General features: G+C 47.9%; 2 protein-coding genes across 9 annotated transcripts in view; one reads left to right on the top strand and one right to left on the bottom strand.

Moving 5' to 3' along the window:
* Positions 1–12,312, bottom strand: part of LOC108543392 (uncharacterized) — a 94,046-nt gene extending 81,734 nt beyond the window's left edge. Inside the window, 3 exon segments of the mRNA XM_017893860.1 lie at positions 4,164–4,735; positions 11,629–11,680; positions 11,682–12,312. Coding sequence (XP_017749349.1) covers positions 4,596–4,735; positions 11,629–11,680; positions 11,682–12,296 — 807 coding nt within the window. The 5' untranslated portion in view covers positions 12,297–12,312 and the 3' untranslated portion in view covers positions 4,164–4,595.
* The window catches only part of LRRC27 (leucine rich repeat containing 27), a 49,274-nt gene continuing 39,659 nt past the window's right edge, over positions 12,128–21,742 (top strand). For 4 of the 8 annotated variants that reach the window (XM_017893850.1, XM_017893853.1, XM_017893854.1 and 1 more), the window contains exons 1-2: positions 12,128–12,387; positions 13,649–13,906. In XM_017893850.1, coding sequence (XP_017749339.1) covers positions 13,697–13,906 — 210 coding nt within the window. In that variant the 5' untranslated portion in view covers positions 12,128–12,387; positions 13,649–13,696. Of the gene's footprint in view, positions 12,667–13,648; positions 13,907–21,742 lie in introns of those variants that run through there. The other 4 variants (XM_017893856.1, XM_017893857.1, XM_017893851.1 and 1 more) reach the window with 3 other exon arrangements.

Raw genomic sequence — 21,742 nt, 5'->3', positions numbered from 1 at the left:
CAAGTTCCGCTACCGGATTTACACCATTCTCCTGCCTCAGCCTCCCAAGTAGCTGGGACTACAGGTGCCCGCCACCTCGCCTGGCTAGTTTTTTTTAAATTTTTTTAGTAGAGACGTGGTTTCACCGTGTTAGCCAGGATGGTCCCGATCTCCTGACCTCATGATCCACCCGCTCAGCCTCCCAAAGTGCTGGGATTACAGGCTTGAGCCACCACGCCCGGCCTTTTTTTTTTTTTTTTTTTTTTTTTTTTGAGATGGAGTCTCACATTGTCACCCGGGCTGGAGTGTAATGGCACGATCTCAGCTCACTGCAACCTCCACCTCCCAGGTTCAAGCGATTCTCCTGCCTCAGCAGTAGCTGAGATTACAGGTGCCTGCCACCACACCCAGCTAATTTTTAGTACTTTTAGTAAAGATGGGGATTCACTATCTTGGCCAGGCTGGTCTCAAACTCCTGAACTCAAGCCATCCATACACCTCAGCCTCCCAAAGTGCTGGGATTACAGGTGTAAGCCACCATGCCTGGCCCTTAGATGGAATTTTTAAAGAGGTTACAGACCAGAGAGTGAGTGAAGTGGCTCTGTTTACAGGAAGAAGGCACATGTTGGCCTGGGACTAGTTTGGGGACCCTCTGGGGAGTTGGCCTTGGGTCATCTGAGACACTGTCCCAGCAGGCTATGTGGAGGGTGATGTGACTCCAGTTGGCTAGTCTCAATGTAATTCTACATAGCCACCCCAAAATTAGTAGCATGAACGCCAAGCATTTACCTCTCACTCTGCAGGTGGGCTGGGATTGGCTGGGCTTGGCTGGGCTTGGTCAGTCTTGGCTCTGGGCCACAGATGCAGCTCACATCTATTCTATGGGTGTCTCATTCTTCTGGGACAAGCAGGTCGCCATGTGCCTCCCATGAACATGCAAAGGTACAAGAGGGTAGCTGTGGGAGGACATACAGGGCCCACCTTGCTGGCATCCCCCCAACATCCCTTTGACCAGTCGGGCCTCACCGTGTTCCATCCCACTCTCCAGTTGGGCCTCTCTGCTCCCTCCCACCTGACATCCCATTGGCCAAACAAACCACACGACAAGCCAGTCCCAGGATGGTGAGGTGCACTGCACCCACCCCAAGGCCATGGCAGGGTATGGAGATGTCATTTATTGTAAGATGGACAGATAAGGTGGACCAATAATTTACAGATTCCAGCAGAGGGTGAGGACAGCCAGATGCTCCAGGACTGTAAGAAATCACAATGGCGGCAAGGACTTGGCCTTCCTGGGGACAGGGAGCCCTATTTCCAAATATAGTCACACTCTGAGGAGCCAGGGGTTAGAACATCAAGTCTGCCCTTGACTCCACACAAGCCAGGCTCCTCCAGGCCCTCTGCTCCACCAGGCCTCAACACGGCCCACGAAGGACTGAACAGACGCCAACATCATTTCTAAGAACTCCAGGCTGCATCCCTAGGGTGACCTAGCCCCCCAAATGCCTGCCTGAGAAACCTCAAGCTGCCCAAAGGATCTCTTGTTGGCTCCAGCAACCCCTGAGAATACGGCCCTATGCCCCAGCCTCTGCAGGGGTAGGGCCTCACTTCCATAACCGCAGTCAACAAACCTATTACAGACAGGTCTCCTGTGGACACACCCACTTCCCACTCTAAGTTTTCACCTCCCCGGCTCTCCTGAGCCCCAGTGGACCCCCACCCCTCCCTGTCCCTTTAAAACCCCCCCAGTCACCGCTGTGCAGATTCAAGCTGAGTCAGGTCACGCTGGACTCTTCTCCATTGCAACAGCTATGACTAATCACAATCTGCCCTCACCACTGTGGCGACGGGCTGTGTTTATCTTTAATCAGCATAACAGCGGAGGACACGTTCAGCAATAACACCCACCTTGCACAGCCCCCACCATCCCCTCCCTGCCCCCTCCCCAGCCTGGATTGTGGGACGTTCCTGGATTTTTTTTCTTGTTTTAGAATTTCATAATTCACACATGCAATGTGCCATCTAGTTTTTCTTGGCTTTATAAACCTCGTAAAAATGTGCCATATTGTATGAGGTCTCCCACTTTTTTTTTCTGGAAATAGCTGTTTCTGAGACTTTTTCTCATTGTTGCGAACAACTATTGTTCATTCATTTTGAGGTTGTAATATGCTTCCTTGTTTGGTTTCACTGTGATGTATTCGTGCTTTCTCTTGTCCTGGCCTTTCCAGTGCTTTTGCTTAAATGCATGATCCTGCAGGGCACATTTTGGCACCTGTGTCCTGGCGCATGCCTCCATCTGTTTCTCTACTGAAGAGTCCAAAGGGGGAATTCTGGGGCTGTTGCACTTGAGAATTCAACGCTGCACAGGAGTCCCCAGATGCTCCCAAGATACTGACAAACACCCTCTCACAGCAGCGGGTTCCGTGGGCTTCACCAGCTCACCAACACACGGCAGCTGCTTTGCTGGTGCCAGCTGAGTGAGTGTTAAGACTCATTCATCGGAAATACAATCTTGGATCAAATTGCATGTCTCTGACAGCTAGTAAAGTGAAACATCTTTCATACTTTTATTGGCCATTTATTTCTCCTCTACTGTGAGCTATTGGTTTATATCTTATCTATTACTGTAAATGTGTATCTATATTTTCCCTGTTGAATCACAGGAATGCTGCATACTATCTTTATCGGATTATAGATTTGGGTACTGATTTTCACTGGATATAAGAATCGCCAATACCTTCTCTCAGTTTTTGGCTAACTTAATTTTCTTTGTGGTATCTTTCTGATGAACAGGAGCATTTCTAGTATAGTGAATTTATCAATATTTATTTTTATGGTGTTTTCATATCTTGTTTAAGAAATCCTTTCCTAGCCTAAGAACAAAGTAAAATTCCCTGACATTTTCTCCTAAGGATGTGTATAAACTCTTGCATAGCATACCTGTGGGAATCTACACAGGTAATGGGCATGCATCTCAACCAAATTTCACAGTGGGAACATGCCAGTGTAACTACCAGCACAGGAAGTAAAATGTTGCCAGCATCTGAGAAGCCCTGGAATTACTAAGCCCTTTGCAGGACCATACTACCCAGCAGGGGAGGAGGCACCCTGATCGGGAAGCCCTCCTGCCTGACACCCATTTGGGGTGATCTGCAGTGGTCACTCTGTTCTTCCTCCAGTGTCCTGGCATGGAGGTCGTGGTTCTCTCCTCTCTCCACAAACGTGTGCATGTCTCAGCCCCATTCTCTTTGGCCCAGGGGCCGGTTTGGTTCACGTGTCCCTCTCCTGAACACATTTGATCGCTTACTCAATCCCAGAGTGTTCTTACAAAACCAAAAAGAACAGACACCTGGTTCTGTGTCTGTGAAATGCAGGCCCTCTAAAACACAAAGCCCAGGGCAGGAGGACATCTCTTCCCTGGTCTGAGTGCTGCCCTGAATAGGACTCACCATCCTTTCATTCTGTGTACTGATTATTTCCCTTCCTACTGCTTGTCCTTCCTGAAACAATGACTTTTTCAGTTGCTTAGTTTTCGCTGAACCTCTTGGGAATTCTTCCTACCTCTTACAATAGACTTACCATGTAATTTTCCACCAAATCAATTTCTCCTTGCACAATGCATTCTGGGTCCAAAACCTGGCTCAAGTCTGGAAATGGGCCAGGAATCATGATTGTTACTGGGGTGCTTGCCCTTGGCTTCCTGGTCACTCATCCTTGATCTCTCTTAACTGTATGGACTGAATAGGGCCATCACTGGCTGGCTTAAGACTCCATCCCTAGCGTTCTCACTGGCCTAGGCCAACACCAATGTTCACAGACTGTTGCCCACCCTGGCACCTCATCAATGTATTTCCTTCAATAAAGACAGTTCCTTTCCAAGAGATGTGCTGATCTAATTGTGGTAGACAGAATAATGGCCCTCACAGATGTCGATGTCTGAATCCCCAAAACCTGTGTATATGTTAGGTCCATGAATTCAAGTTAAAGAATTAAGATAGCAGGTGGGGTGCACGGGGATCAGAGGCTTACAAGCCATGAAACTGGCTTGGGATGGGGTGATGGATGGAGCTAAACCATTTTGCACCCAAGTCTCAAGGCCACTGTCTAAGTCCATTTTCTGTTGCTATAAAGAATAGCTGAGACTGGGTTATGATTTATACAGGAAAGATGTTTACTTCACTCACAGTTTTGAAGGCTGGGAAGCCCGAGAGCACAGCAACAGCTTCTGGTGGTGCTTTTGTCCTGCATCACGACACGGAAGGAAAGTGGAAGAGGTAGTGGACAAAACCTGAGGGATGGCCTCATGTTATAATAACCCAACCTTGTGGAAATTAATGCTGATCCGGAGAGAGTGGGAACCCACTCCCTCCCTCAAGAATTAGCCCAGTCCCGAAAGAGCAGCGTGAATCTCTTAATGGCCTAAACACACCTTAAAGTCCCCACCTGCCAACACCCCCACACCTGGACCAAATTTCCCACAGATGAATTCCAGGGACCCACTCCAACCACAGCAGCTGGGAAAATGGAGGCCAAGAGCTGGGGAGGAGGCTGAGTCTCCCTGGGTACTGAGACAAGTTCACCACTTTGGCTCATCTGAGAAATTCGTTAATAATTCATTACACACCCCCTCCTGATGGGCCACAGAAGACACCCCCAGCTTTTCCACGGCAGCCTGAAGGCTGCAGCTTCTTGTCTTTCCACACCATTCCACATCTTCCTGGCACAATCCCAGTCCTGTGTTGTGCTCTCAGAAGACCTACATGAGGAAACAGAGGTCATCTTCACTTTGCAGTCTGAACTCTTTTCAAGGAAGAGCAATGTATTTCAGTTGTCACATTGTATGATGATTGGTTTAGCAGGCACAGCACAGCAGAAATGGAATCAGCTGCCAGCGGCATTTTGAACATCTTCCAAAAAACAATTTTAGGCCATTTTGAAATCTGTAAACTTATAGAGAAATGTGTATTGGCCTTACATTCAACTTTCTATAAAGTATATTTTACATTTAAAAAAAAAGACTGCCTTTCTTTTGATGTTGTTGACAAAGAGTCAAGTTCTGTCAAATACTTCAAGAGGTTTATTTCTGAGCTAAACATGAGAGTGACCATGGCCCAAGGCAGTCTCAAGAGACCCTGAGATGTGCCCAAGGGGGTTGGGTTGCAAGTTGGTTTTATATATTTTAGGGGAACGTAAGACATCAATCAGTGCATGTGAGGTATACATTGGTTTGGTCAGAAAGACAGGACGACTGAAAGTGGGATGGGGAGAGATGCAGGAGAGTGAGCTTACAGGTCACAGGTGGATTCAAAGATTTTCTGATTGACAATTGGTTGAAATAATTATTATCTAAAGACCTGGAATGAATCAACAGAAAGGAGTGTCTGGATTAAGATAAAGGGTTGTGGAGATCAAGGTTCTTATTAGTAGATGAAGTCTCATTGGTGGCTACCGTTAGAAACAATTGATGATAAATTCTGATGTTTCTGATATGGTTTGGCTGTGTCCCCACCCAAATCTTATGTTGAACTCCCACGTGTTGTGGGAGGGACCCGGTGGGAGGTAATGAAATCATGGGAACAAGTCTTTCCTGTGCTGTTCTCATAATAGTGAGTAAGTCTCATGAGAGATGATGGTTTTAAAAAGAGGAGTTCCCTGGCCGGGCGCACTGGTTCACACCTGTAACCCTAGCACTTTGGGAGGCCAAGGCAGGTGGATCACGAGGTCAGGAGATCAAGACCATCCTGGCTAACACGGTGAAACCCTATCTCTACTAAAAAATATAAAAAATTAGCCAGGCGTGGTGGCGGGCGCCTGTAGTCCCAGCAACTCGGGAGGCTGAAGCAGGAGAATGGCTTGAACCCGGGAGACAGAGCTTGCAGTGAGCCAAGATCGCACCACTACACTCCAGCCTGGGTGACAAGAGCAAAGAATCCGTCTCAAAAAAAAAAAAAGAGGCGTTCCCTGCACAAGTTCTTGCCTGCTGCCATCCAGGTAAGACGCAACTTGCTCCTCCTTGCCTTCCGCCATGATTGTGAGGCCTCCCCAGCCAGGTAGAACTTACAGTTCCAATGAAACCTCTTTCTTTTGTAAATCGCCCAGTCTTTGGTATGTCTTTTTTATTTTTTTCAGACAGAGTCTCGCTCTGTTGCCCCGGCTGGAGTGCAGTGGCACGACCTTGGCTCACTGCAAGCTCCGCCTCCCAGGTTCACGCCATTCTCCTGCCTCAGCCTCCCAAGTAGCTGGGACTACAGGTGTCTGCCACCACACCCGGCTATTTTTTTTGTATTTTTAGTAGAGATGGGATTTCACCGTGTTAGCCAGGATGGTCTCAATCTCCTGACCTCGTGATCCGCCTGCCTTGGCTTCACAAAGTGCTGGGATTACAGGCATGAGCCACAGTACTCGGCCGGTATGTCTTTATTAGCAGCGTGAAAATGGACTAACACGGTTTCCTGTGTTGATCTTTAAAAGATGCTAGACTTTCAGTTCATCTCTTCAGGATTGGGAAGGCCTGGAAGGGTAAAGATCTAGTTATGTTACAGATTCTTTACAAATACAAATCTCTGCCCCACAAAAGACAGCTTTGCAGGACTATTTCAAGTTACGGAAAAGAAACAAATTTGGGGGTAATTATCTTGCTTTCCTTCTTTATCTGCCATGTGATATTATGCCAGATTCAGTTGGAGTTGGTATCTTATTGCTACAGTCTATTCTGTCAGTCTTAAGATCTCTATTTTATTTTTATTTTTGAGACATTTTCACTCTGTCACCAGGCTGGAGTGCAGTGGTGCATTGTCGGCTCACTACAACCTCACCTGCTGGGTTCAAGTAATTCTTGTGCCTCAGACTCCCGAGTGGTGGGAATTACAGGTGTGCGCCCCGCTCATTTTGTACTATTAGTAGAGATGCGGTTTCCCCTTGTTGGCCAGGCTAGTCCCGATCTCTTGACCTCAAGTGATCTGCCTGCCTTGGCCTCCCAAAGTGCTGGGATTACGGGCATGAGCCACCTTGCCCGGCCGAGATCTCTATTTTAATGTTAATGCTGGTGAGTTTGCCTAACCCCCAAAAAGGAGAGGAGTATCATGAAGCATGCCCAATCCTTCACTGCTTGTAATGGTCTGAACTAGTTTTTCAGGTTTCTTTGGAATCCCCTTGACTGAGAAGAGGGCTTCATTCAGTTGGTTGGGGGACTTAGAATTTTGTTTTGGTTTACAGTGTAGAAGAATATTAATTACTGGAAAAACATCACACATAACTTACAGCAGCTTCACAATAAGGTATTACATAAAAAAACTAAAGCAGAGTAAAACTGTTTTATTTCCTGTATTGGAAAATATTACTTTCTCCGGACAAGATGGTATTGCAAGTTCAAGCTTAGAGACTGATACGGTTTGGCTGTGTCTCCACTCAGATCTCATCTTGAATTCCCATGTGTTGCGGGAAGGACCCAGGGGGAGGTAACTGAACCATAGGGGCGGGTCTTTCCCAGGCTGTTCTCGTGATAGTGAACACGTCTCACGAAATCTGATGATTTTAAAAAGGTGAGTTCCCCTGCACAAGCTTTCTCGCTTTTTGCCTGCTGCTCTCCATTTAAGATATGACTTGCTCCTCCTTACCTTCCACTAGGCTGGTGAGGCCTTCCCGGCCATGTGGAACTGTAAGTCCATTAAACCTCTTTTTCTTCCCAGTCTTGGGTATGTCTTTATCAGTAGCATAAAAACAAACTAATATAGAGGCCCTCCCACAATTCTCCCCACCCATGGCTACAATAAGTAATTCTTATTTTTTTAATTTTTTTGAGACGGAGTCTCGCTTTGTCACCCAGGCCGGAGTGCAGTGGCATGCTCTCGGCTCACTGCAACCTTTGCTTACCAGGTTCAAGCAATTCTCCTGCCTCAACCTCCCCAGTACCTGGAACTACAGCTATGCACCACCATGCTCGGATAATTTTTGTATTTTTAGTGGAGACGGGGGTTTTGCCATGTTGGTCAGGCTGGTCCAAACGCCTGACCTCAGGTGATCCGCCCACCTCAGCCTCCCAAAGCACTGGGATTACAGGTGTAAGCCATCATGCTTGGCCTATGACAGATGATTTTTTAAAGACAAATTTAAAAATCAACAACAGTTCATAGACTAAAAATGAATCAGAAACACATAGCAGCTCACAGGACCCACACTTTGGGCCTGTGGGGGCTCTGGTCCCAGAAAGAGGGAAAGGTGCTTGGGAAGGCTGTCCCTGAAGAGTGAGGGGCAGAAAGTGCCTGAGAGCAGTGGAGAACAGCCAAGAGCATCGCTGAAAACCAGGGCTGGAGTAAGTCTCTTGCCTCTGTAACTGCCCTATGGGTTCACCTTGCCTGCTGCCTAGACAGAGCCGATTTATCAAGACAGCGGGATTGCAATGGAGAAAGAATCATTCATGCAGAGCCGGCTGTGCAGGAGACTGGAGTTTTACTATTACTCAATCAGTCTCCCTGCACATTCTGGGATCAGTTTTTAAAGCTAATTCGGAGGGTGGGGCTTTGGGACATGTGGAGTGCTGACTGGTCAGGTTGGAGCTGGAATCATAGGGGGTCGAAGTGAGGTTTCCTTGCTGTTTTCTACTCCCAGGTGGGTGCCAGAACCGGTGGAGCCAGATTAAGGGTCTGGGTGGTGTCAGCTGATCTATGGAGTGCTGGGTTTGCAAAATATCTCAAGCTCTGATCTAGGGTTTTACAATAATGATGTTATACCCAGGGGCAATTTGGGGAGGTTTAGACTCTTGGAGCCAGAGGCGCAGGACCCCTAACCTGTAATCTCTAATATTGTAGCTAATTTGTTGGTCCTGCAAAGACAGACTGGTCCCTGGGCAAGAAGAGGGTATTTTCAGGAAAGGGCTGTTACCCATTGTTTCAGAGTTCCTTCCCAACGTTAGTTCAGCCTACGCCCAGGAATGAACAAGGACAGCTTAAAAGTTAGAAGTAAGATGGGGTCGGTTAGGTCTGATTTCTTTCACTATCATCATTTCCTCAGTTGTAATTTTCTAAGGCAGTTTCACTTCCATGACAGGAATGTGGAAAAACATATGACTTCTGCAGCGATATCTGGGGATGGAGACGAGGACAGCCCTTGGCCCAGCCTCTTGCTGGCTCCAGGACTGGATCTACAGCTCCCAACGGCAAGGCCAGGCAAGCACCCAAGCATGACCCCAAAAGGCTGGACGGAGGCTCCAGCCAGGGCATGACACACAGTGAATACCCAGGGAAACAGAACATAACCCCCTTTGCAGAAGCCTGCAAGCCTAGATTTCAAAACACAGGACTCAAAGAAGACAGATAACAGTATCAGGCATCAACCCAGAAAACACTAGAGCACAGTTTAAAATAAGTGTGTCTAGGCCAGGCAGCGGTTCAGGCCTGGCACTGGCTCACGCCTGTAATCCTAGCACTTTGGGAGGCCGAGGCAGGTGGATGGCTTGAGGTCAGGAGTTCGAGACCAGCCTGGGCAACATGGTAAAACCCCGTCTCTACAAAAAATACAAAAATTACCCCAGCATGGCGGCACATGCCTGTAGTCTCAGCTACTTGAGGGACTGAGGTGGGAGGATTGCTTGAATCTGGGAGGCAAAGGCTGCAGTGAGCCAAGATCACACCACTGCACTCCAGCCTGGGTGACAGACTGAGACCCTATCTCAAAAAATAAATAAAATAAATACATAGATGTGCTTAGGATTCTCATGGTGGATAGAGAAAGAAAACAGCAATGAACATTAACAACATTATAAAACAAAAACTGGAAGAAATAAGAACAAATGGACACAAAAAAGAAAATTAGAAACACAGACCAATGCGGTTTCATTTAAAAACTCAATGGATGAAACAAACAAGTTGGACGGAGAGAGAGCTAGGAATGGAAAGATCGTAAACCCAGAACAGAGGCCAACACTGGGAAGCGCAGTTTGAGAGATGGAGAAGACACTGAGTGGGTGCAACCTACTCCCTTTTAGGAGATCCCAGAACAAGAATTCCGTCAGGGTGCAGAGGTGCCACGGGAGGACAGATGGCCGAGAACCTTGCTATCTCAGGTGAGAAGACACGGCCAGCGCCAGACAGCAGAGCCAAACCAACCCACACTCAGAAATACCACAGCAGAATTTCAGAACAAAGACATGAAAAGAGAAGACAGATTTCCTTCATGAAAGTGGCAATGCCATGGGCAGCAAACTTCTCGTCAGGGTAGCAGCAGTTGCTGCCCCAGAGGAAGGTCCTAAAACCACCATACGCCGCACCAGCTTCATAGCCACTCAATAATCAGATCAAAATGAACACTTCATTCGTTCCTACGTTGGGAGGCTCACCCAAGAATGCTTGCCAAAAGACAACCACTGGATGCAATCTGGCTGGGTAAAAACTGAGAACAGAAAAGGGCAAAACATGCCCGTACAAACAATGAACTACTGACTACAAAAATTAATTTAGCATGAAAAATGTGAAACAGAAACCTGAGGCAACAATTAACAAGAGGGAACAGGCTCAAATTGTTAGTAAATGTTTTATTTGTGAAGAGATACTGGAATGCGGAACCATGTTAGAAACAGCATTGTGCTGAAATCTTCCATCCCTTTCGTTGCTGCTCATGGCACCACCCATGCCACTCCCCATTCTCTCCTTGCTCTGCCCAGGAGGTTGGCCTCCCCACGCTCCTGGGAAGGTACTGGTTGTGCCTTCGGCTTCCTGACTGGTACGATAGTTGGGTACGTACGAAAACTTTTTTTTTTGAGACAGGGTCTCGCTCTGTCACCCAGGTTGACATTCAGTGGCACAATCACAGCTCACTGCAGCCTCAAAATCCTAGGTTCAAGCGATCCTCTTGCCTCAGCCTCCCACACGGCTGGAACTACAGGTGTGTGCCACCACACCCAGCATTTATTATTATTATTATTATTTTTAATTTTTGTAGAGACTGGGTTGCCCAGTCTGGTCACAAACTCCTGGCCACAAGCGATCCTCCCACCGTGGCCTCCCAAAGTGCTGAGATTACAGGCATGAGCCATCGTGTCCGGCCTGAAAACATTTCTTATTGTAATCTCTTCACAAAAATAAAATGTAACTCCCCTAAGTGGGTAGTCGTTTCTCCATATATGTTGTTTCCTTAAAAAAGTGAAATCACGCCGGCCGCCGGGTGGCTGACGCCTGTAATCCCAGCACTTTGGGAGGCCGAGGCAGGTAGATTACCTGCGGTCAGGAAATCAAGACCAGCCTAGCCAACATGGTGAAACCACATTTCTACTAAAAATACAAAAATTAGCTGGACGTGGTGGCGGGCACTTGTAATCCCAGCTACTTGGGAGGCTGAGGCAGGAGAATTGCTTGAACCTGGGAGGCAGAGGTTGCAGTGAGTCAAGACCACGCTACTGCACTCCAGCCTGGGAGACAGAGCAAGACTCCATGTCAAAAAAAAAAAAAAGAAATTATGGCTGGCTCTAGCTAAACTGTCCAGGTTTCAAGAGTGTGTCCGGGCGGGATGGCGGGTGCTGCTTTTCATTAACAGTTGGATCCCGGAATGAAGGTGCATGGGGCTCCAGGGTTCCACGTGACCACGGAGCACCTCCCCTTCCGCCCGTGTCATTTCTTCTTCTCACAAATTCTCAAAACCCTTCCTCAGGACACTCACTGCGTTTCCTCGCCCCCCTCACTCCTCCGTCCACGGCAGGAGACTCAGCAGAGGAGCCTTGCTTCTCCAAGGAGGACGCTCTGAGTCTGCGTTCCCCTGGGAGCAAGCCCTGAGGCAAGATTTGGGGACCAGCAGCTCACGTGGGAAGTGACTCCAGGAAGCCCCAGGAGAGAAGCGGGGAGTGAGCCCGGCGGGAAGAGCAGGCAGCGAGGGCGGCTCCAAAGGTGGTGCCTCAGCACCAATTCTTTTCTGCTCGGCTGTCCTCGAGCAGCCCCGCCCGCCCCGGGCCCTCCGGCTCCCCAGACAGCACTCAGCATCCCGCTGTCTTCCTTCCCCTCTGTGCGAGGGCGCTCGCCCCTCCACACCCCCTGGGTCTCTACTTGCCCGTCGGTCACCGCCCCTCCGCGGCAGCTGGCGCGGAAAAACGGGTGCTGTCGTTGGTTGTGTGCGTGCGCAGGCGCACCACACCCGTGCCCCCGCGCAGGCGCACCACAACCCGCGCGCAGGCGCACCACACCCGTGCCCCCGCGCAGGCGCACCACAACCTCCCCGCAGCCGGCGCAACCACCCCCTCCCCGCGCAGGCGCACCACACCCCTCGCTCAGGCCCACCACCGACACACCCACGCGCGGGTTGGCGCCTGCGGGCTTCGGTACCGGCGTCTCCATGGCGACCGCGTTGTTTGGGTGGCCTCCATTGTTGGGCTGCAGCTCTCAGCGGCGGGACTCGCCTGCGCTCCAGTGGGCCGGGGCGCGGCAGGTGAGACGGGCGGGCACGGCCAGCTCGCTGGGCCCTCGAGGCGGGCGGTGGCAGGAAGGTGGTGCTGCGGCCCCTCGTGCTTTGTCGCGTAGCTCCAGCCCCGATGCTGACGGCAAAGGCTACACTCCTCAGGCCTGGAATGTGAGGCCCAGAGCGTCGGATCCAACTCAGCCTCGCCCGGATGGGGAAACCGAGGCAGGGAGCGGGGGTGGGCGTGCGTGGGGATCCCTTGAAGGCAGCCTTGGAAACCCCACAGAGCCCGCGCTGCCTGGGCGCTGTGTAAGTCCAGGCTGTCGTTTCACTTCTGGTTTTAAGATATTTTCCCTGTTCTGAGGTTTGAAGCCTCCCCTCCTCTGTTTTAAGTTCCGTGATTCGGAGAAAACAAGTGAACTGACAGTGAAAAAGCCCGCAGGCTTCCATGGAATGCAGGCCGCCTGGGGTCGAACCCTGCTTGGTCCCAGTGTCGCCCCTACCCCGCAATTAACTGCGCCCCTGCAGCAGTTCCCTAACTGACCTACGCCTCAGCCTCCTCCTCCCTAAAACGCGAATGAAGTACACACACATATGCCAATCCTTGGGCTGTTGAGTGATTTCAATTAGACGAACTGGTACATTCCAACGTTGATTCTTATTGCCGAATAAATTGTTTGGAAATTGCAAGTGTAAGTGTGCCTCGCTTAATGAGGTTTTGGTGAACAATACTTCTGAGTAAAAGTGTTGCTGGACAACGAAAATTCAAGATTCTTAATTTAACAGGTTTTTTCCCCGGTGCTTAACTGGGTGTTAGCCAGACTTAATTCTGGTCACTGGGCCAAAATGGTACACAAAAGACAGGCTTCCTGGCCTCAAGGAACGAAAAACATATTTCAAAAGGCACAGAACCACACCAGAGATAAGAAACAGTGCAACCCCCCCCCCCAATCATTTCATGGAAGCGTTACAGTTGGTTGACAGGCTTTGAAGTGTTCTGATCTGTTTATATCCCTAAAATGATCATTCCTATTTATTGTGCGCCTTTGCGTTTTCCAGGAGTTAAATCTTGGAACTCCATTGTACAAAGTCAAAGCAGAGAATTTTAATCTGAACCTCTTTGTATTTCTTTTTTTTTTTTTTGCATGTTTAAAAGTCAAATTTTTGCTACTGCTTATGAAAAAGGATAGCTTTTAAAGCAAGTTAAATTACTGTAGATCTGCCACACAGCTACTCTGTTTTGCCTCAGTATAATTAGTTGTTTCTACATCTTCCCTTCCTGTGTCTCCAGGTGACTCCAGACCAAGGAGGATGAGCTGCTGTCCCTGGAAGAGAACGGATGGAGGAAAGCGGCTCCTACACAGTTCCCTCTGTGGCTGCTGCTGATCTGGAGGAGGGTGCTGGTCAGACTAGGAGCTTGCCTGCCACCCCCTCCAAAGATGTTCACAAGTGTGTTGGAGGCATCATCTTTTCCTCCTCACCGATTTTAGACTTGAGTGAAAGTGGTCTGTGCCATTTGGAGGAGGTCTTTAGAATCCCCAGCCTTCAAGTAAGTGGGGCTGCTCCTCTGGCTGTGTGCCCGCAGGTCCCTTACGTTGGGAGGCAGAAATGGGAATCTACCCCGAGCTTTATTTGTAGGCTTCTTTCTCTTTGGAAGTGATGAATTCTAAAATGAAATAGAGGAAAGGTCAACTCATAGTTTCATACAAAATGGGAAATTCATGATGGGGACCAACCCGTGGAAATAGTGCATCTATTTAGATGAAGGCATCTGTTCTCTTCCTTGCAGTTCACCTCTCAAAACCTGTGGTAGTAACTACTGCCAAACACCCTTGATCTCTTAATTAAAACACAAAACCTTAAAGAAAATCAGGCAACATTAACAGTTAAAAACTTTGCTCTCACCCATGGTTTTGCTCATGTTACACTGGTTTTACTGGTTTTACTGGTTTTACTGGTTTTACTTCGTGCCCGGCCCTTCTCCAGGTCAGTCCGCAGTAGATGCTGTCTTGTCCCTATGATTTCTAGATAAGCTTCTGTGAGGGCACAGCTTTGATGTTAGACAGTTGAGGGTTCCCCCTGCGGCACCTGTCCCTGCTGGGACTCACAGAATTTCCTTAAACCTCATTTGGTTTAATCTGGAATGTGGGAACGATCATATTTTCACATCATTTATTGTAAAAATGAATAACGTGAAAGTTCAGTGTCTGGAACACGGTTATGATATTGATTGACTTTCTTTTTGTATTTTTAGTAGAGATGGGGTTTCACCATGTTGCCCAGGATGGTCTTGAACACCTGAGATCAGGTGATCTGCCTGTCTCAGCCTCCCAAAGTGCTGGAATTACAGGTGTAAGCCACCGCACCTGGCCAGATTGACATTTTTGAGTGCTTTTACCAGAGCTACGTATTTAGATTTTTAGTGGCTGCTTAAGTTATAAACTCTACATTTGCCTTGTCTTTGCTGTCAGGGCAGCACTGGTCTCACTCTTTCCTTCCTGCTGACATGTAGGATAAGGCACTGGTCACGGGGACCTGCCTTGTCCTGGCTCCTGTTACACAGGTGTCACTTTTAATGAACAGATAAACTCAGCCCTGAATTAGGGATCCAGCAGAGCCCTGAGGTTTCTGTTACCTGTATGCATAATGGGAGAAGGAGGAAATTCCAGAGGTCTTCAGGCTTAATGAAGAAACTTGATAACTGCTTATAGCTTTCAGAAGACAAATGTCAGTATAAATTTTATTACCATGGCATCAAGTCTTTAAATGAGGTAATCAGAGTGGTAGACTTTCTGCAGCTATGGCTGCAGTCACTGAAGTCACAAACAGCACTTCCAGAGATCCCCCATCCTCACCTGAGGCTCCCAGGACCTAATAGGAAAGATGAAACTTGTGCTGTGACATAGCCAACTCACTGTTCACCATGTGGGAAACAAACCCAAAGAATGGACCCAGAGAACAGTGGAAATGAGACTTTTAAACACGGTTTTGCACGATTGGGTGTCTGGTGGGCAGGCACACCCAGCAGGGTTACAACAAGCCTCTTATCCCCTAGTGCGCAAGTCCCGCCCCTGCTTTCTCATAGGCTGAGTACTGTCGGGGTCACAGTCTTCCTGGATGTCGCCTATTGGTTGCTGGGCAGGGGCTGTAAGTGTTTTCTTTAGGGTTGTCCTGCTGTGTTTTGTTGCAGCCCACAATGCATTGCAATCCCAGTCAGCTCAGGGGCTCTTCAGGTATTTGACTTATGACCTAAGTAGCTGGGCAGGCTGATGAGAACAGACAAAGGGAGCTATTTCGCAGGCTGGTTAACTTGTATCTTAGACTAAACTTCTTTGGTTTGGGTGAGGGCAACTAAGGGGTGGCGGGGAGATCGACAAGCAGGCATCAGTGATCCAAGCACGGGCCTAGTCTATCCTGTTTCTTCTGTAGTTTGTTGACCTAAGCCGATTCAAGGCACTTTGTCTTGGAAATGGACCACCGTATACATTATTTCCTTCAATTCCCTCCTCTTTGTCTTTTTATTCCTATTAGTCCCATTTCCACCTTTATTTTTGTGTCCTTTGTTCCTCAAATCATTTCAAAAGCTGTTGACTGTCTTCATCATAACAGAGTAGATCTGATTTGGTTTCTAATAATAGTTGATATGTTATGGGCATTTGTTTGTTGATGGCTGTTTCAATTAATTTTTGGGTTAACCCTTTAAGACGGAGGATAATGCAACACCCTGTAGCTCTCAGGACTCCAGCCCCTATTATAAGGGATGTCAGAATGGAGGCGACCGTTCCTTTCCATTTTCCCGAACGAGCTCTCTAGCCAATCTTTAGTTCCAGCATTTTCCGCCAATTCGTTGGCTAAAGTTGTTAACTCTTTTAATGCTTTTGTGATGATTCCATCTGGGGCAGTATTGTTAGGAATGAAAGCGCAATGCTTTCCTCTCATTATGACACGTACGCCCCTTTCTCTGCCAAGCTCGTGTCTATGCAAGTCTGTTCTTCCATGCCATTCGGCTGGTGGCATCTAACTGGCCAGCCACTTCTTTGAGAGCATCTTGAGTATAGGTGATGAATCTTTGTTGATTATAATAGATGCAATTAATCCAGTCTACAATTTTATTAGTAGTTGACCACCAGAAGAGTGCTGATGCAAGCCCAGCAGCTGTGTGTTTTCGGGTCTTCAATTCGTTAGGTGCTCCTCTAGGACTCCTACTGGGTCAATATAAATACTGGGATCAAAAGAATCTGCTAGATCTCTCTGACTTAGGTGGCCATGGGGGTTCTTGGGGATCTTATGGAATGCCAGGGTGAATGGAATGGCCAGTTGAACTAAGGCACAAGTCCCAGTCCATTTGGACGGTAACAGGTCACAGACGTTCGTCTTCCCACTTACCGCCAGACATCAGCTCTTCATACGCTGAAGAGCTGAGTAGTTGCCTTTGTTTGACTCACCAGTAATGTTTAGGATGTGGGTACAAGTTGAGAGTTCTCCCACAGCCTTATTGAACTCTGCCCCCTGCCTAGAGAGACAAGAGGAGTGGTTCGTGTTCCCTATGGAGGATGAGGGGATTGCTCTCATGTCTGATCTTCACAAGGTGGGAAGAGCAATGATAGACTTTTGCAAATCTCATTTCCCCATGCATCCCTGTCCTGGTATAAAGCCAACATGCATTGCATTCCATCAGGATTGGTATCCCATCCTGGGGGAACCGGAACCACCTGTGCCTGAGGCTGCCCAGCAGAACATGCGTAACAGTCGCTCTTATTAAGAGCTAGTACCAAAAATCTGACTCATTCAGCCCAGGCATTGATATCCCCATATCCAGTCTCAGTTTCTAAAGTCTGCCTCAAATCTGTTACCTTCATTATTTTTACTCTCTTAGGGTATTGTCCGGTGGGTTAAAGGAAGTACTGGGACCGGGAGTTATAGTAATCCTGGGTGGGCTCGGTATAGAGTTGGTGACGTGCCTGAAAGCTAACTGTTCCACAGGATCCCTTCCTGAGATATTTATTCCTGATCCCTACCTCCAAGGTTCTTGGTCTAGAGTAGCTAGGGTGTTTATGTTAATTAATATAGGATTGCACTCTAAATTTCTACAGTTAGGTGGTGTGGGGCTCTTATATAACTGTATTTTATTCTTTTTTTTTTTTTTTTTTGAGGCGGAGTCTCGCTCTGTCGCCCGGGCTGGAGTGCAGTGGCCGGATCTCAGCTCACTGCAAGCTCCGCCTCCCGGGTTTACGCCATTCTCCTGCCTCAGCCTCCCGAGTAGCTGGGACTACAGGCGCCCGCCACCTCGCCCGGCTAGTTTTGTATTTTAGTAGAGACGGGGTTTCACCATGTTAGCCAGGATGGTCTCGATCTCCTGACCTCGTGATCCGCCCGTCTCGGCCTCCCAAAGTGCTGGGATTACAGGCTTGAGCCACCGCGCCCGGCCAACTGTATTTTATTCTTTAAGGGTTTGGTTTTGGAAGAATGGCTCACCCAGCCTCAAAATTGGGTGGTCCACCAGACCTCATTCCAGCTAGCACAGGGCTTTCCCCATAGCGACCTGTTTCAGGACATAGATATTTGTTTGCTCGTGACAGCTGCCTTTGGTTCCCTAAATTCCCTCAAGGTAAGACTTGGCAGGCATCGAAACTTATGGTCCGGGGGGTGGAGGTTCTAGCTATATTGACTATTAGTTTGATTGGCTATTCTTCTACCAGGCTCCGTCCAATAATTGTGTACCGATTAATTCTAACTACATCCACCCCAATGGCAGAGCCTGCTCGTAGCTTCCTTCTAGGTTTTCCTCAGAGTTAGCTGAAGGGTTCCTTAGGAGGTCCATACACTTCCCACTTCCCCTTCCCCTTCCTTCCAGGAGTTCTTTTACCAGTCTCTTGACTGAGTGCCATGTGTCCACCCCTATCCAGCTGTTCATACAGCTGTCTCAGTGGTCAGGAGAGCTTGGTAGGGACCTTCCCAGCTTGGGCAGAGCTTCACCAGGCTGGAAGTGGTGAACCGTGAACTCATGAGGCAGGGTTTGAGTCAGAAATCCTTTCAACCTGAGGGATGACAGGGTGGAGGATATGGCCAGTATATAATTTCTTGAAAATTCATCTTTGGTTTTCATAGTAGGAAGGTCGGTAGTCCCACCTAAATATGGGAGTCCATATAACAACTCGTAAGGGGACCATCCCAGGCCTTTCCTAGGGGCTGTACTAATCCTCAGGAGTTGCTCTGGGGAGACGTTTGGTCCAAGGCACTTTAGTTTCTAAGATTAGTTTAGTAAATACGCTTTTAGAGAGTCCAATTCCTTTTTTCTACTTTTCCTGAGGAAGCGGGGTGCCAAGGGATGTGGTAACCCATCTAATGTACAAACCCTCCAGAATTCCCCTTAGCACCCTCGAGGTAAAGTGGCTCCCATTGTCTGAATCAATATTTTCTACCAGGCCAAATCTGGGTATAATTTGTTCTAAGATTATTTTGACCACATACTTGGTGGTGGCAGTTGGGAGGGGAAGGCCTCTGCCCAGCTGGAGAGGTGGTTTACCATTACCAGTAGACACGTTAGTCTCCCTATTTTGGGCATTTCTGTAAAATCTACTTGAAGGAGGTCTCCCTCTGGTAGTCTTTTGTTTGTTTGTTTGTTTGTGTTTTTGAGACGGAGTCTTGCACTGTTGCCCCGGCTGGAGTGCAGTGGTGCAGTCTCGGCTCACTGCAACCTCCACCTCCCGGGTTCAAGTGATTCTCCTGCCTCAGCCTCCCAAGTAGCTGGGATTACAGGTGCCTGCCACCACGCCCAGCTAATTCTTTGTATTTTTTGTAAAGATGGAGTTTCACACTATGTTGGGCAGGCTGGTCTTGAGCTCCTGACCTCATGATCCACCTGCCTCAGCCTCCCAAAGTGCTGGGATTACAGGCGTGAGCCTCCGCGCCCAGCTGGTAGTCGAACCACCTTTTTGTTTATTCTCTGGCAGGTCACACAACCCCACACACTTGTTTAGCAGGGGTGTAAATCCCTGGCAGGCCACACAACCCCCACACACTTGTTTAGCAGGGGTGTAAATCCCTGCACACCCTTAATTCTTGAGTATTGCATCACACATGGTCTTGGGACCCCAGTGACCTCCTTGTGCAGTATGGACATCAGTTCTCTCATTATGGGTTTATCATTTATCTCCCATCAGAGAGCACCCACCTCCCATCCTCAGTTTGAGTGACCCCTATCTTGCCCAGCTCTTCCTCCTCTTTAGAAAATTGGGGTCTTAATACCGCCTTAGGGATATCTGGGATTAGGCTGAACAGTCTAACTTCTTCCTCTAGAGAGGCTTGTTTAGCAGCTTCATCCACAAGCTGTTCCCTACAGCTTCTCTAGTGTTTCCTTTCTGACGGCCGTTTACATGAACCATGGCTACCTCTGCTGGAGGCAGGACGCTTTCGAAAACTTGCTTGACCAGTTTCCCATGTACCAGTTTTTTCCCTTACTATTTATCAGGCCCCACTCTGTCCAGATCCTTCCAAAGGTATGTCCTACTCCATAGGCGTATTTGGAATCACTATATATAGTGCCTTCTTGGCCTTCTAGAAGCTTTAGGGCCTGGTTAAGAGCGTATTATTCACAGGTTTGGGCTGACCAGTTGTTGGGTAATCTACCTTTTTCACGTAAGGATTGTTTGTATCAATGACAGCATAGCCACTTTGTCTTTTACCATCAGTCACTTGGGATGACCCATCCACAAACAGCCTCATTCCATCATGTAGGGGAGCTTCTCAAAGGTCTGGTGTGACTTTAGTTTGATATTCTATGATACCTAACAGTTATGGTCTGATGCCACCTTATTCTCCTGTCCTTTCAATAAGAAACTGACTGGATTCAAGCAACTATCTGTTATTAAGACCAGATCATCTTTTTCTAGTAATAGGACTTCATATTTTAATGTCCAGGAATTAGTCAACCATCTCCCAGCTCTTTGATTTCATATATGCCTGACCTGATGTGGGGTGCTCCCTACCAGGGCCCAGTCGAAGGGCTCAATCAGCAGGGCTGTGACAGCTACTGCTTGCACACATTTGGGCCACCCTCAAGGGACAGGATCAAGAAGCTTGGAGATAAAAACAACAGGTTGCCTCTTCCCCGCCCCAGATTTGAGTGAACACCCCAAGGGCCACGCCCTCGCCTACTGTTACTAACAGATAACACATTTTCTTTAAAGATGGAAAGGCCAGGACTGGGACTGTAGTGAGAACTTGCTTTAAATCCTCCACTGCCTTGATTTCTTCCAGGGACCATTGCAAAGGATGGAGTTCCTCTTCTAGTAACTTAAGATACAAAATCTTTGTCTTTTGAGCATATGAGTCAATCCATAATCTACAGTAACCAGTTAAACCTAAACATTTTTGGAGTTCTTTCTTTGTCTTAGGCAAGGGCAGACCCACTATTCCCAATACTCTTTCTGGGTTTATTCTCTGCTTCCCTTCACTAATTAGATGTCCTAAATATTTAACTTCTTTTTCTACAAATTGGAGTTTGTTCTTGGAGAAACAAGAACAAGCCCCTTTCCCCTAGGAAATGAAGCAACTCCCTTTCCCCTAGGAAATGAAGCAACTCCCTTTCCCCTAGGAAATGAAGCAAGCCCCTTTCCCCTGGGAAATGAAGCAACGCCCTTTCCCCTGGGAAATGAGGCAAGCCCCTTTCCCCTGGGAAATGAGGCAAGCCCCTTTCCCCTGGGAAATGAGGCAACTCCCTTTCCCCTGGGAAATGAAGCAAGCTTGCGGTGGCTTCTGATACCTTGTCTCTCCTTTCCCCAGAAATTAGAAGATCGTCCACATACTGTAACAACTGGGTTTCTCTGGAAGGTTGGAATTCCTCCAGGACTTTTTCTGAGACGTGACCAAATAAGTGTGGGGCTTCCGTGAAACCTTTTGGCAGCACAGTCCAACAGTACTGCTGCTTTCTCCCAGTTATGGGGTTTTCCATTCAAAGGCAAAGAGGTCCCTACTCCTAGAGTCTAGGGGACATGCCCAGAATGCGTCTTTCAGATCCACTACACCGAATCACTTATGTTAATGGAGTATTTTACTAAGAAGGGTGTAGGGGTGAGGCATCACAGAATGGTGAGTTTGTACAATTTGATTTATAATTCTTAGATCTTGCACTAATCTGTAGGACCCATCCGGTGTCTTTACAGGGAGAATTGGAGTGTTGTATGGTGACATGCAGAGTTCCAGTAGTCCATCTTTAATTCATTCCTCTCTTACCGCTTGGAGACCCTTTCTCCCTTCAGTGGGTATGGGATCGTTTCCTGCAAACTCTTTCTCTTTCTCCTGGATGTTTTAGTTCAATCTGTAAGGGTGTGATTTTTTTTTTTTTTCTTTTTTTTTTTTTTTTTTTTTTTTTTTTTTTTTTTTT

Source organism: Rhinopithecus bieti, unplaced genomic scaffold (assembly GCF_001698545.2).
Source record: "Rhinopithecus bieti isolate Rb0 unplaced genomic scaffold, ASM169854v2 scaffold_24263, whole genome shotgun sequence".
Classification (NCBI taxonomy): Eukaryota; Metazoa; Chordata; class Mammalia; order Primates; family Cercopithecidae; genus Rhinopithecus; species Rhinopithecus bieti.
The sequence above is the reverse complement of the archived record's forward strand: the minus strand, read 5'-3'. Positions and strand labels throughout refer to the sequence as shown.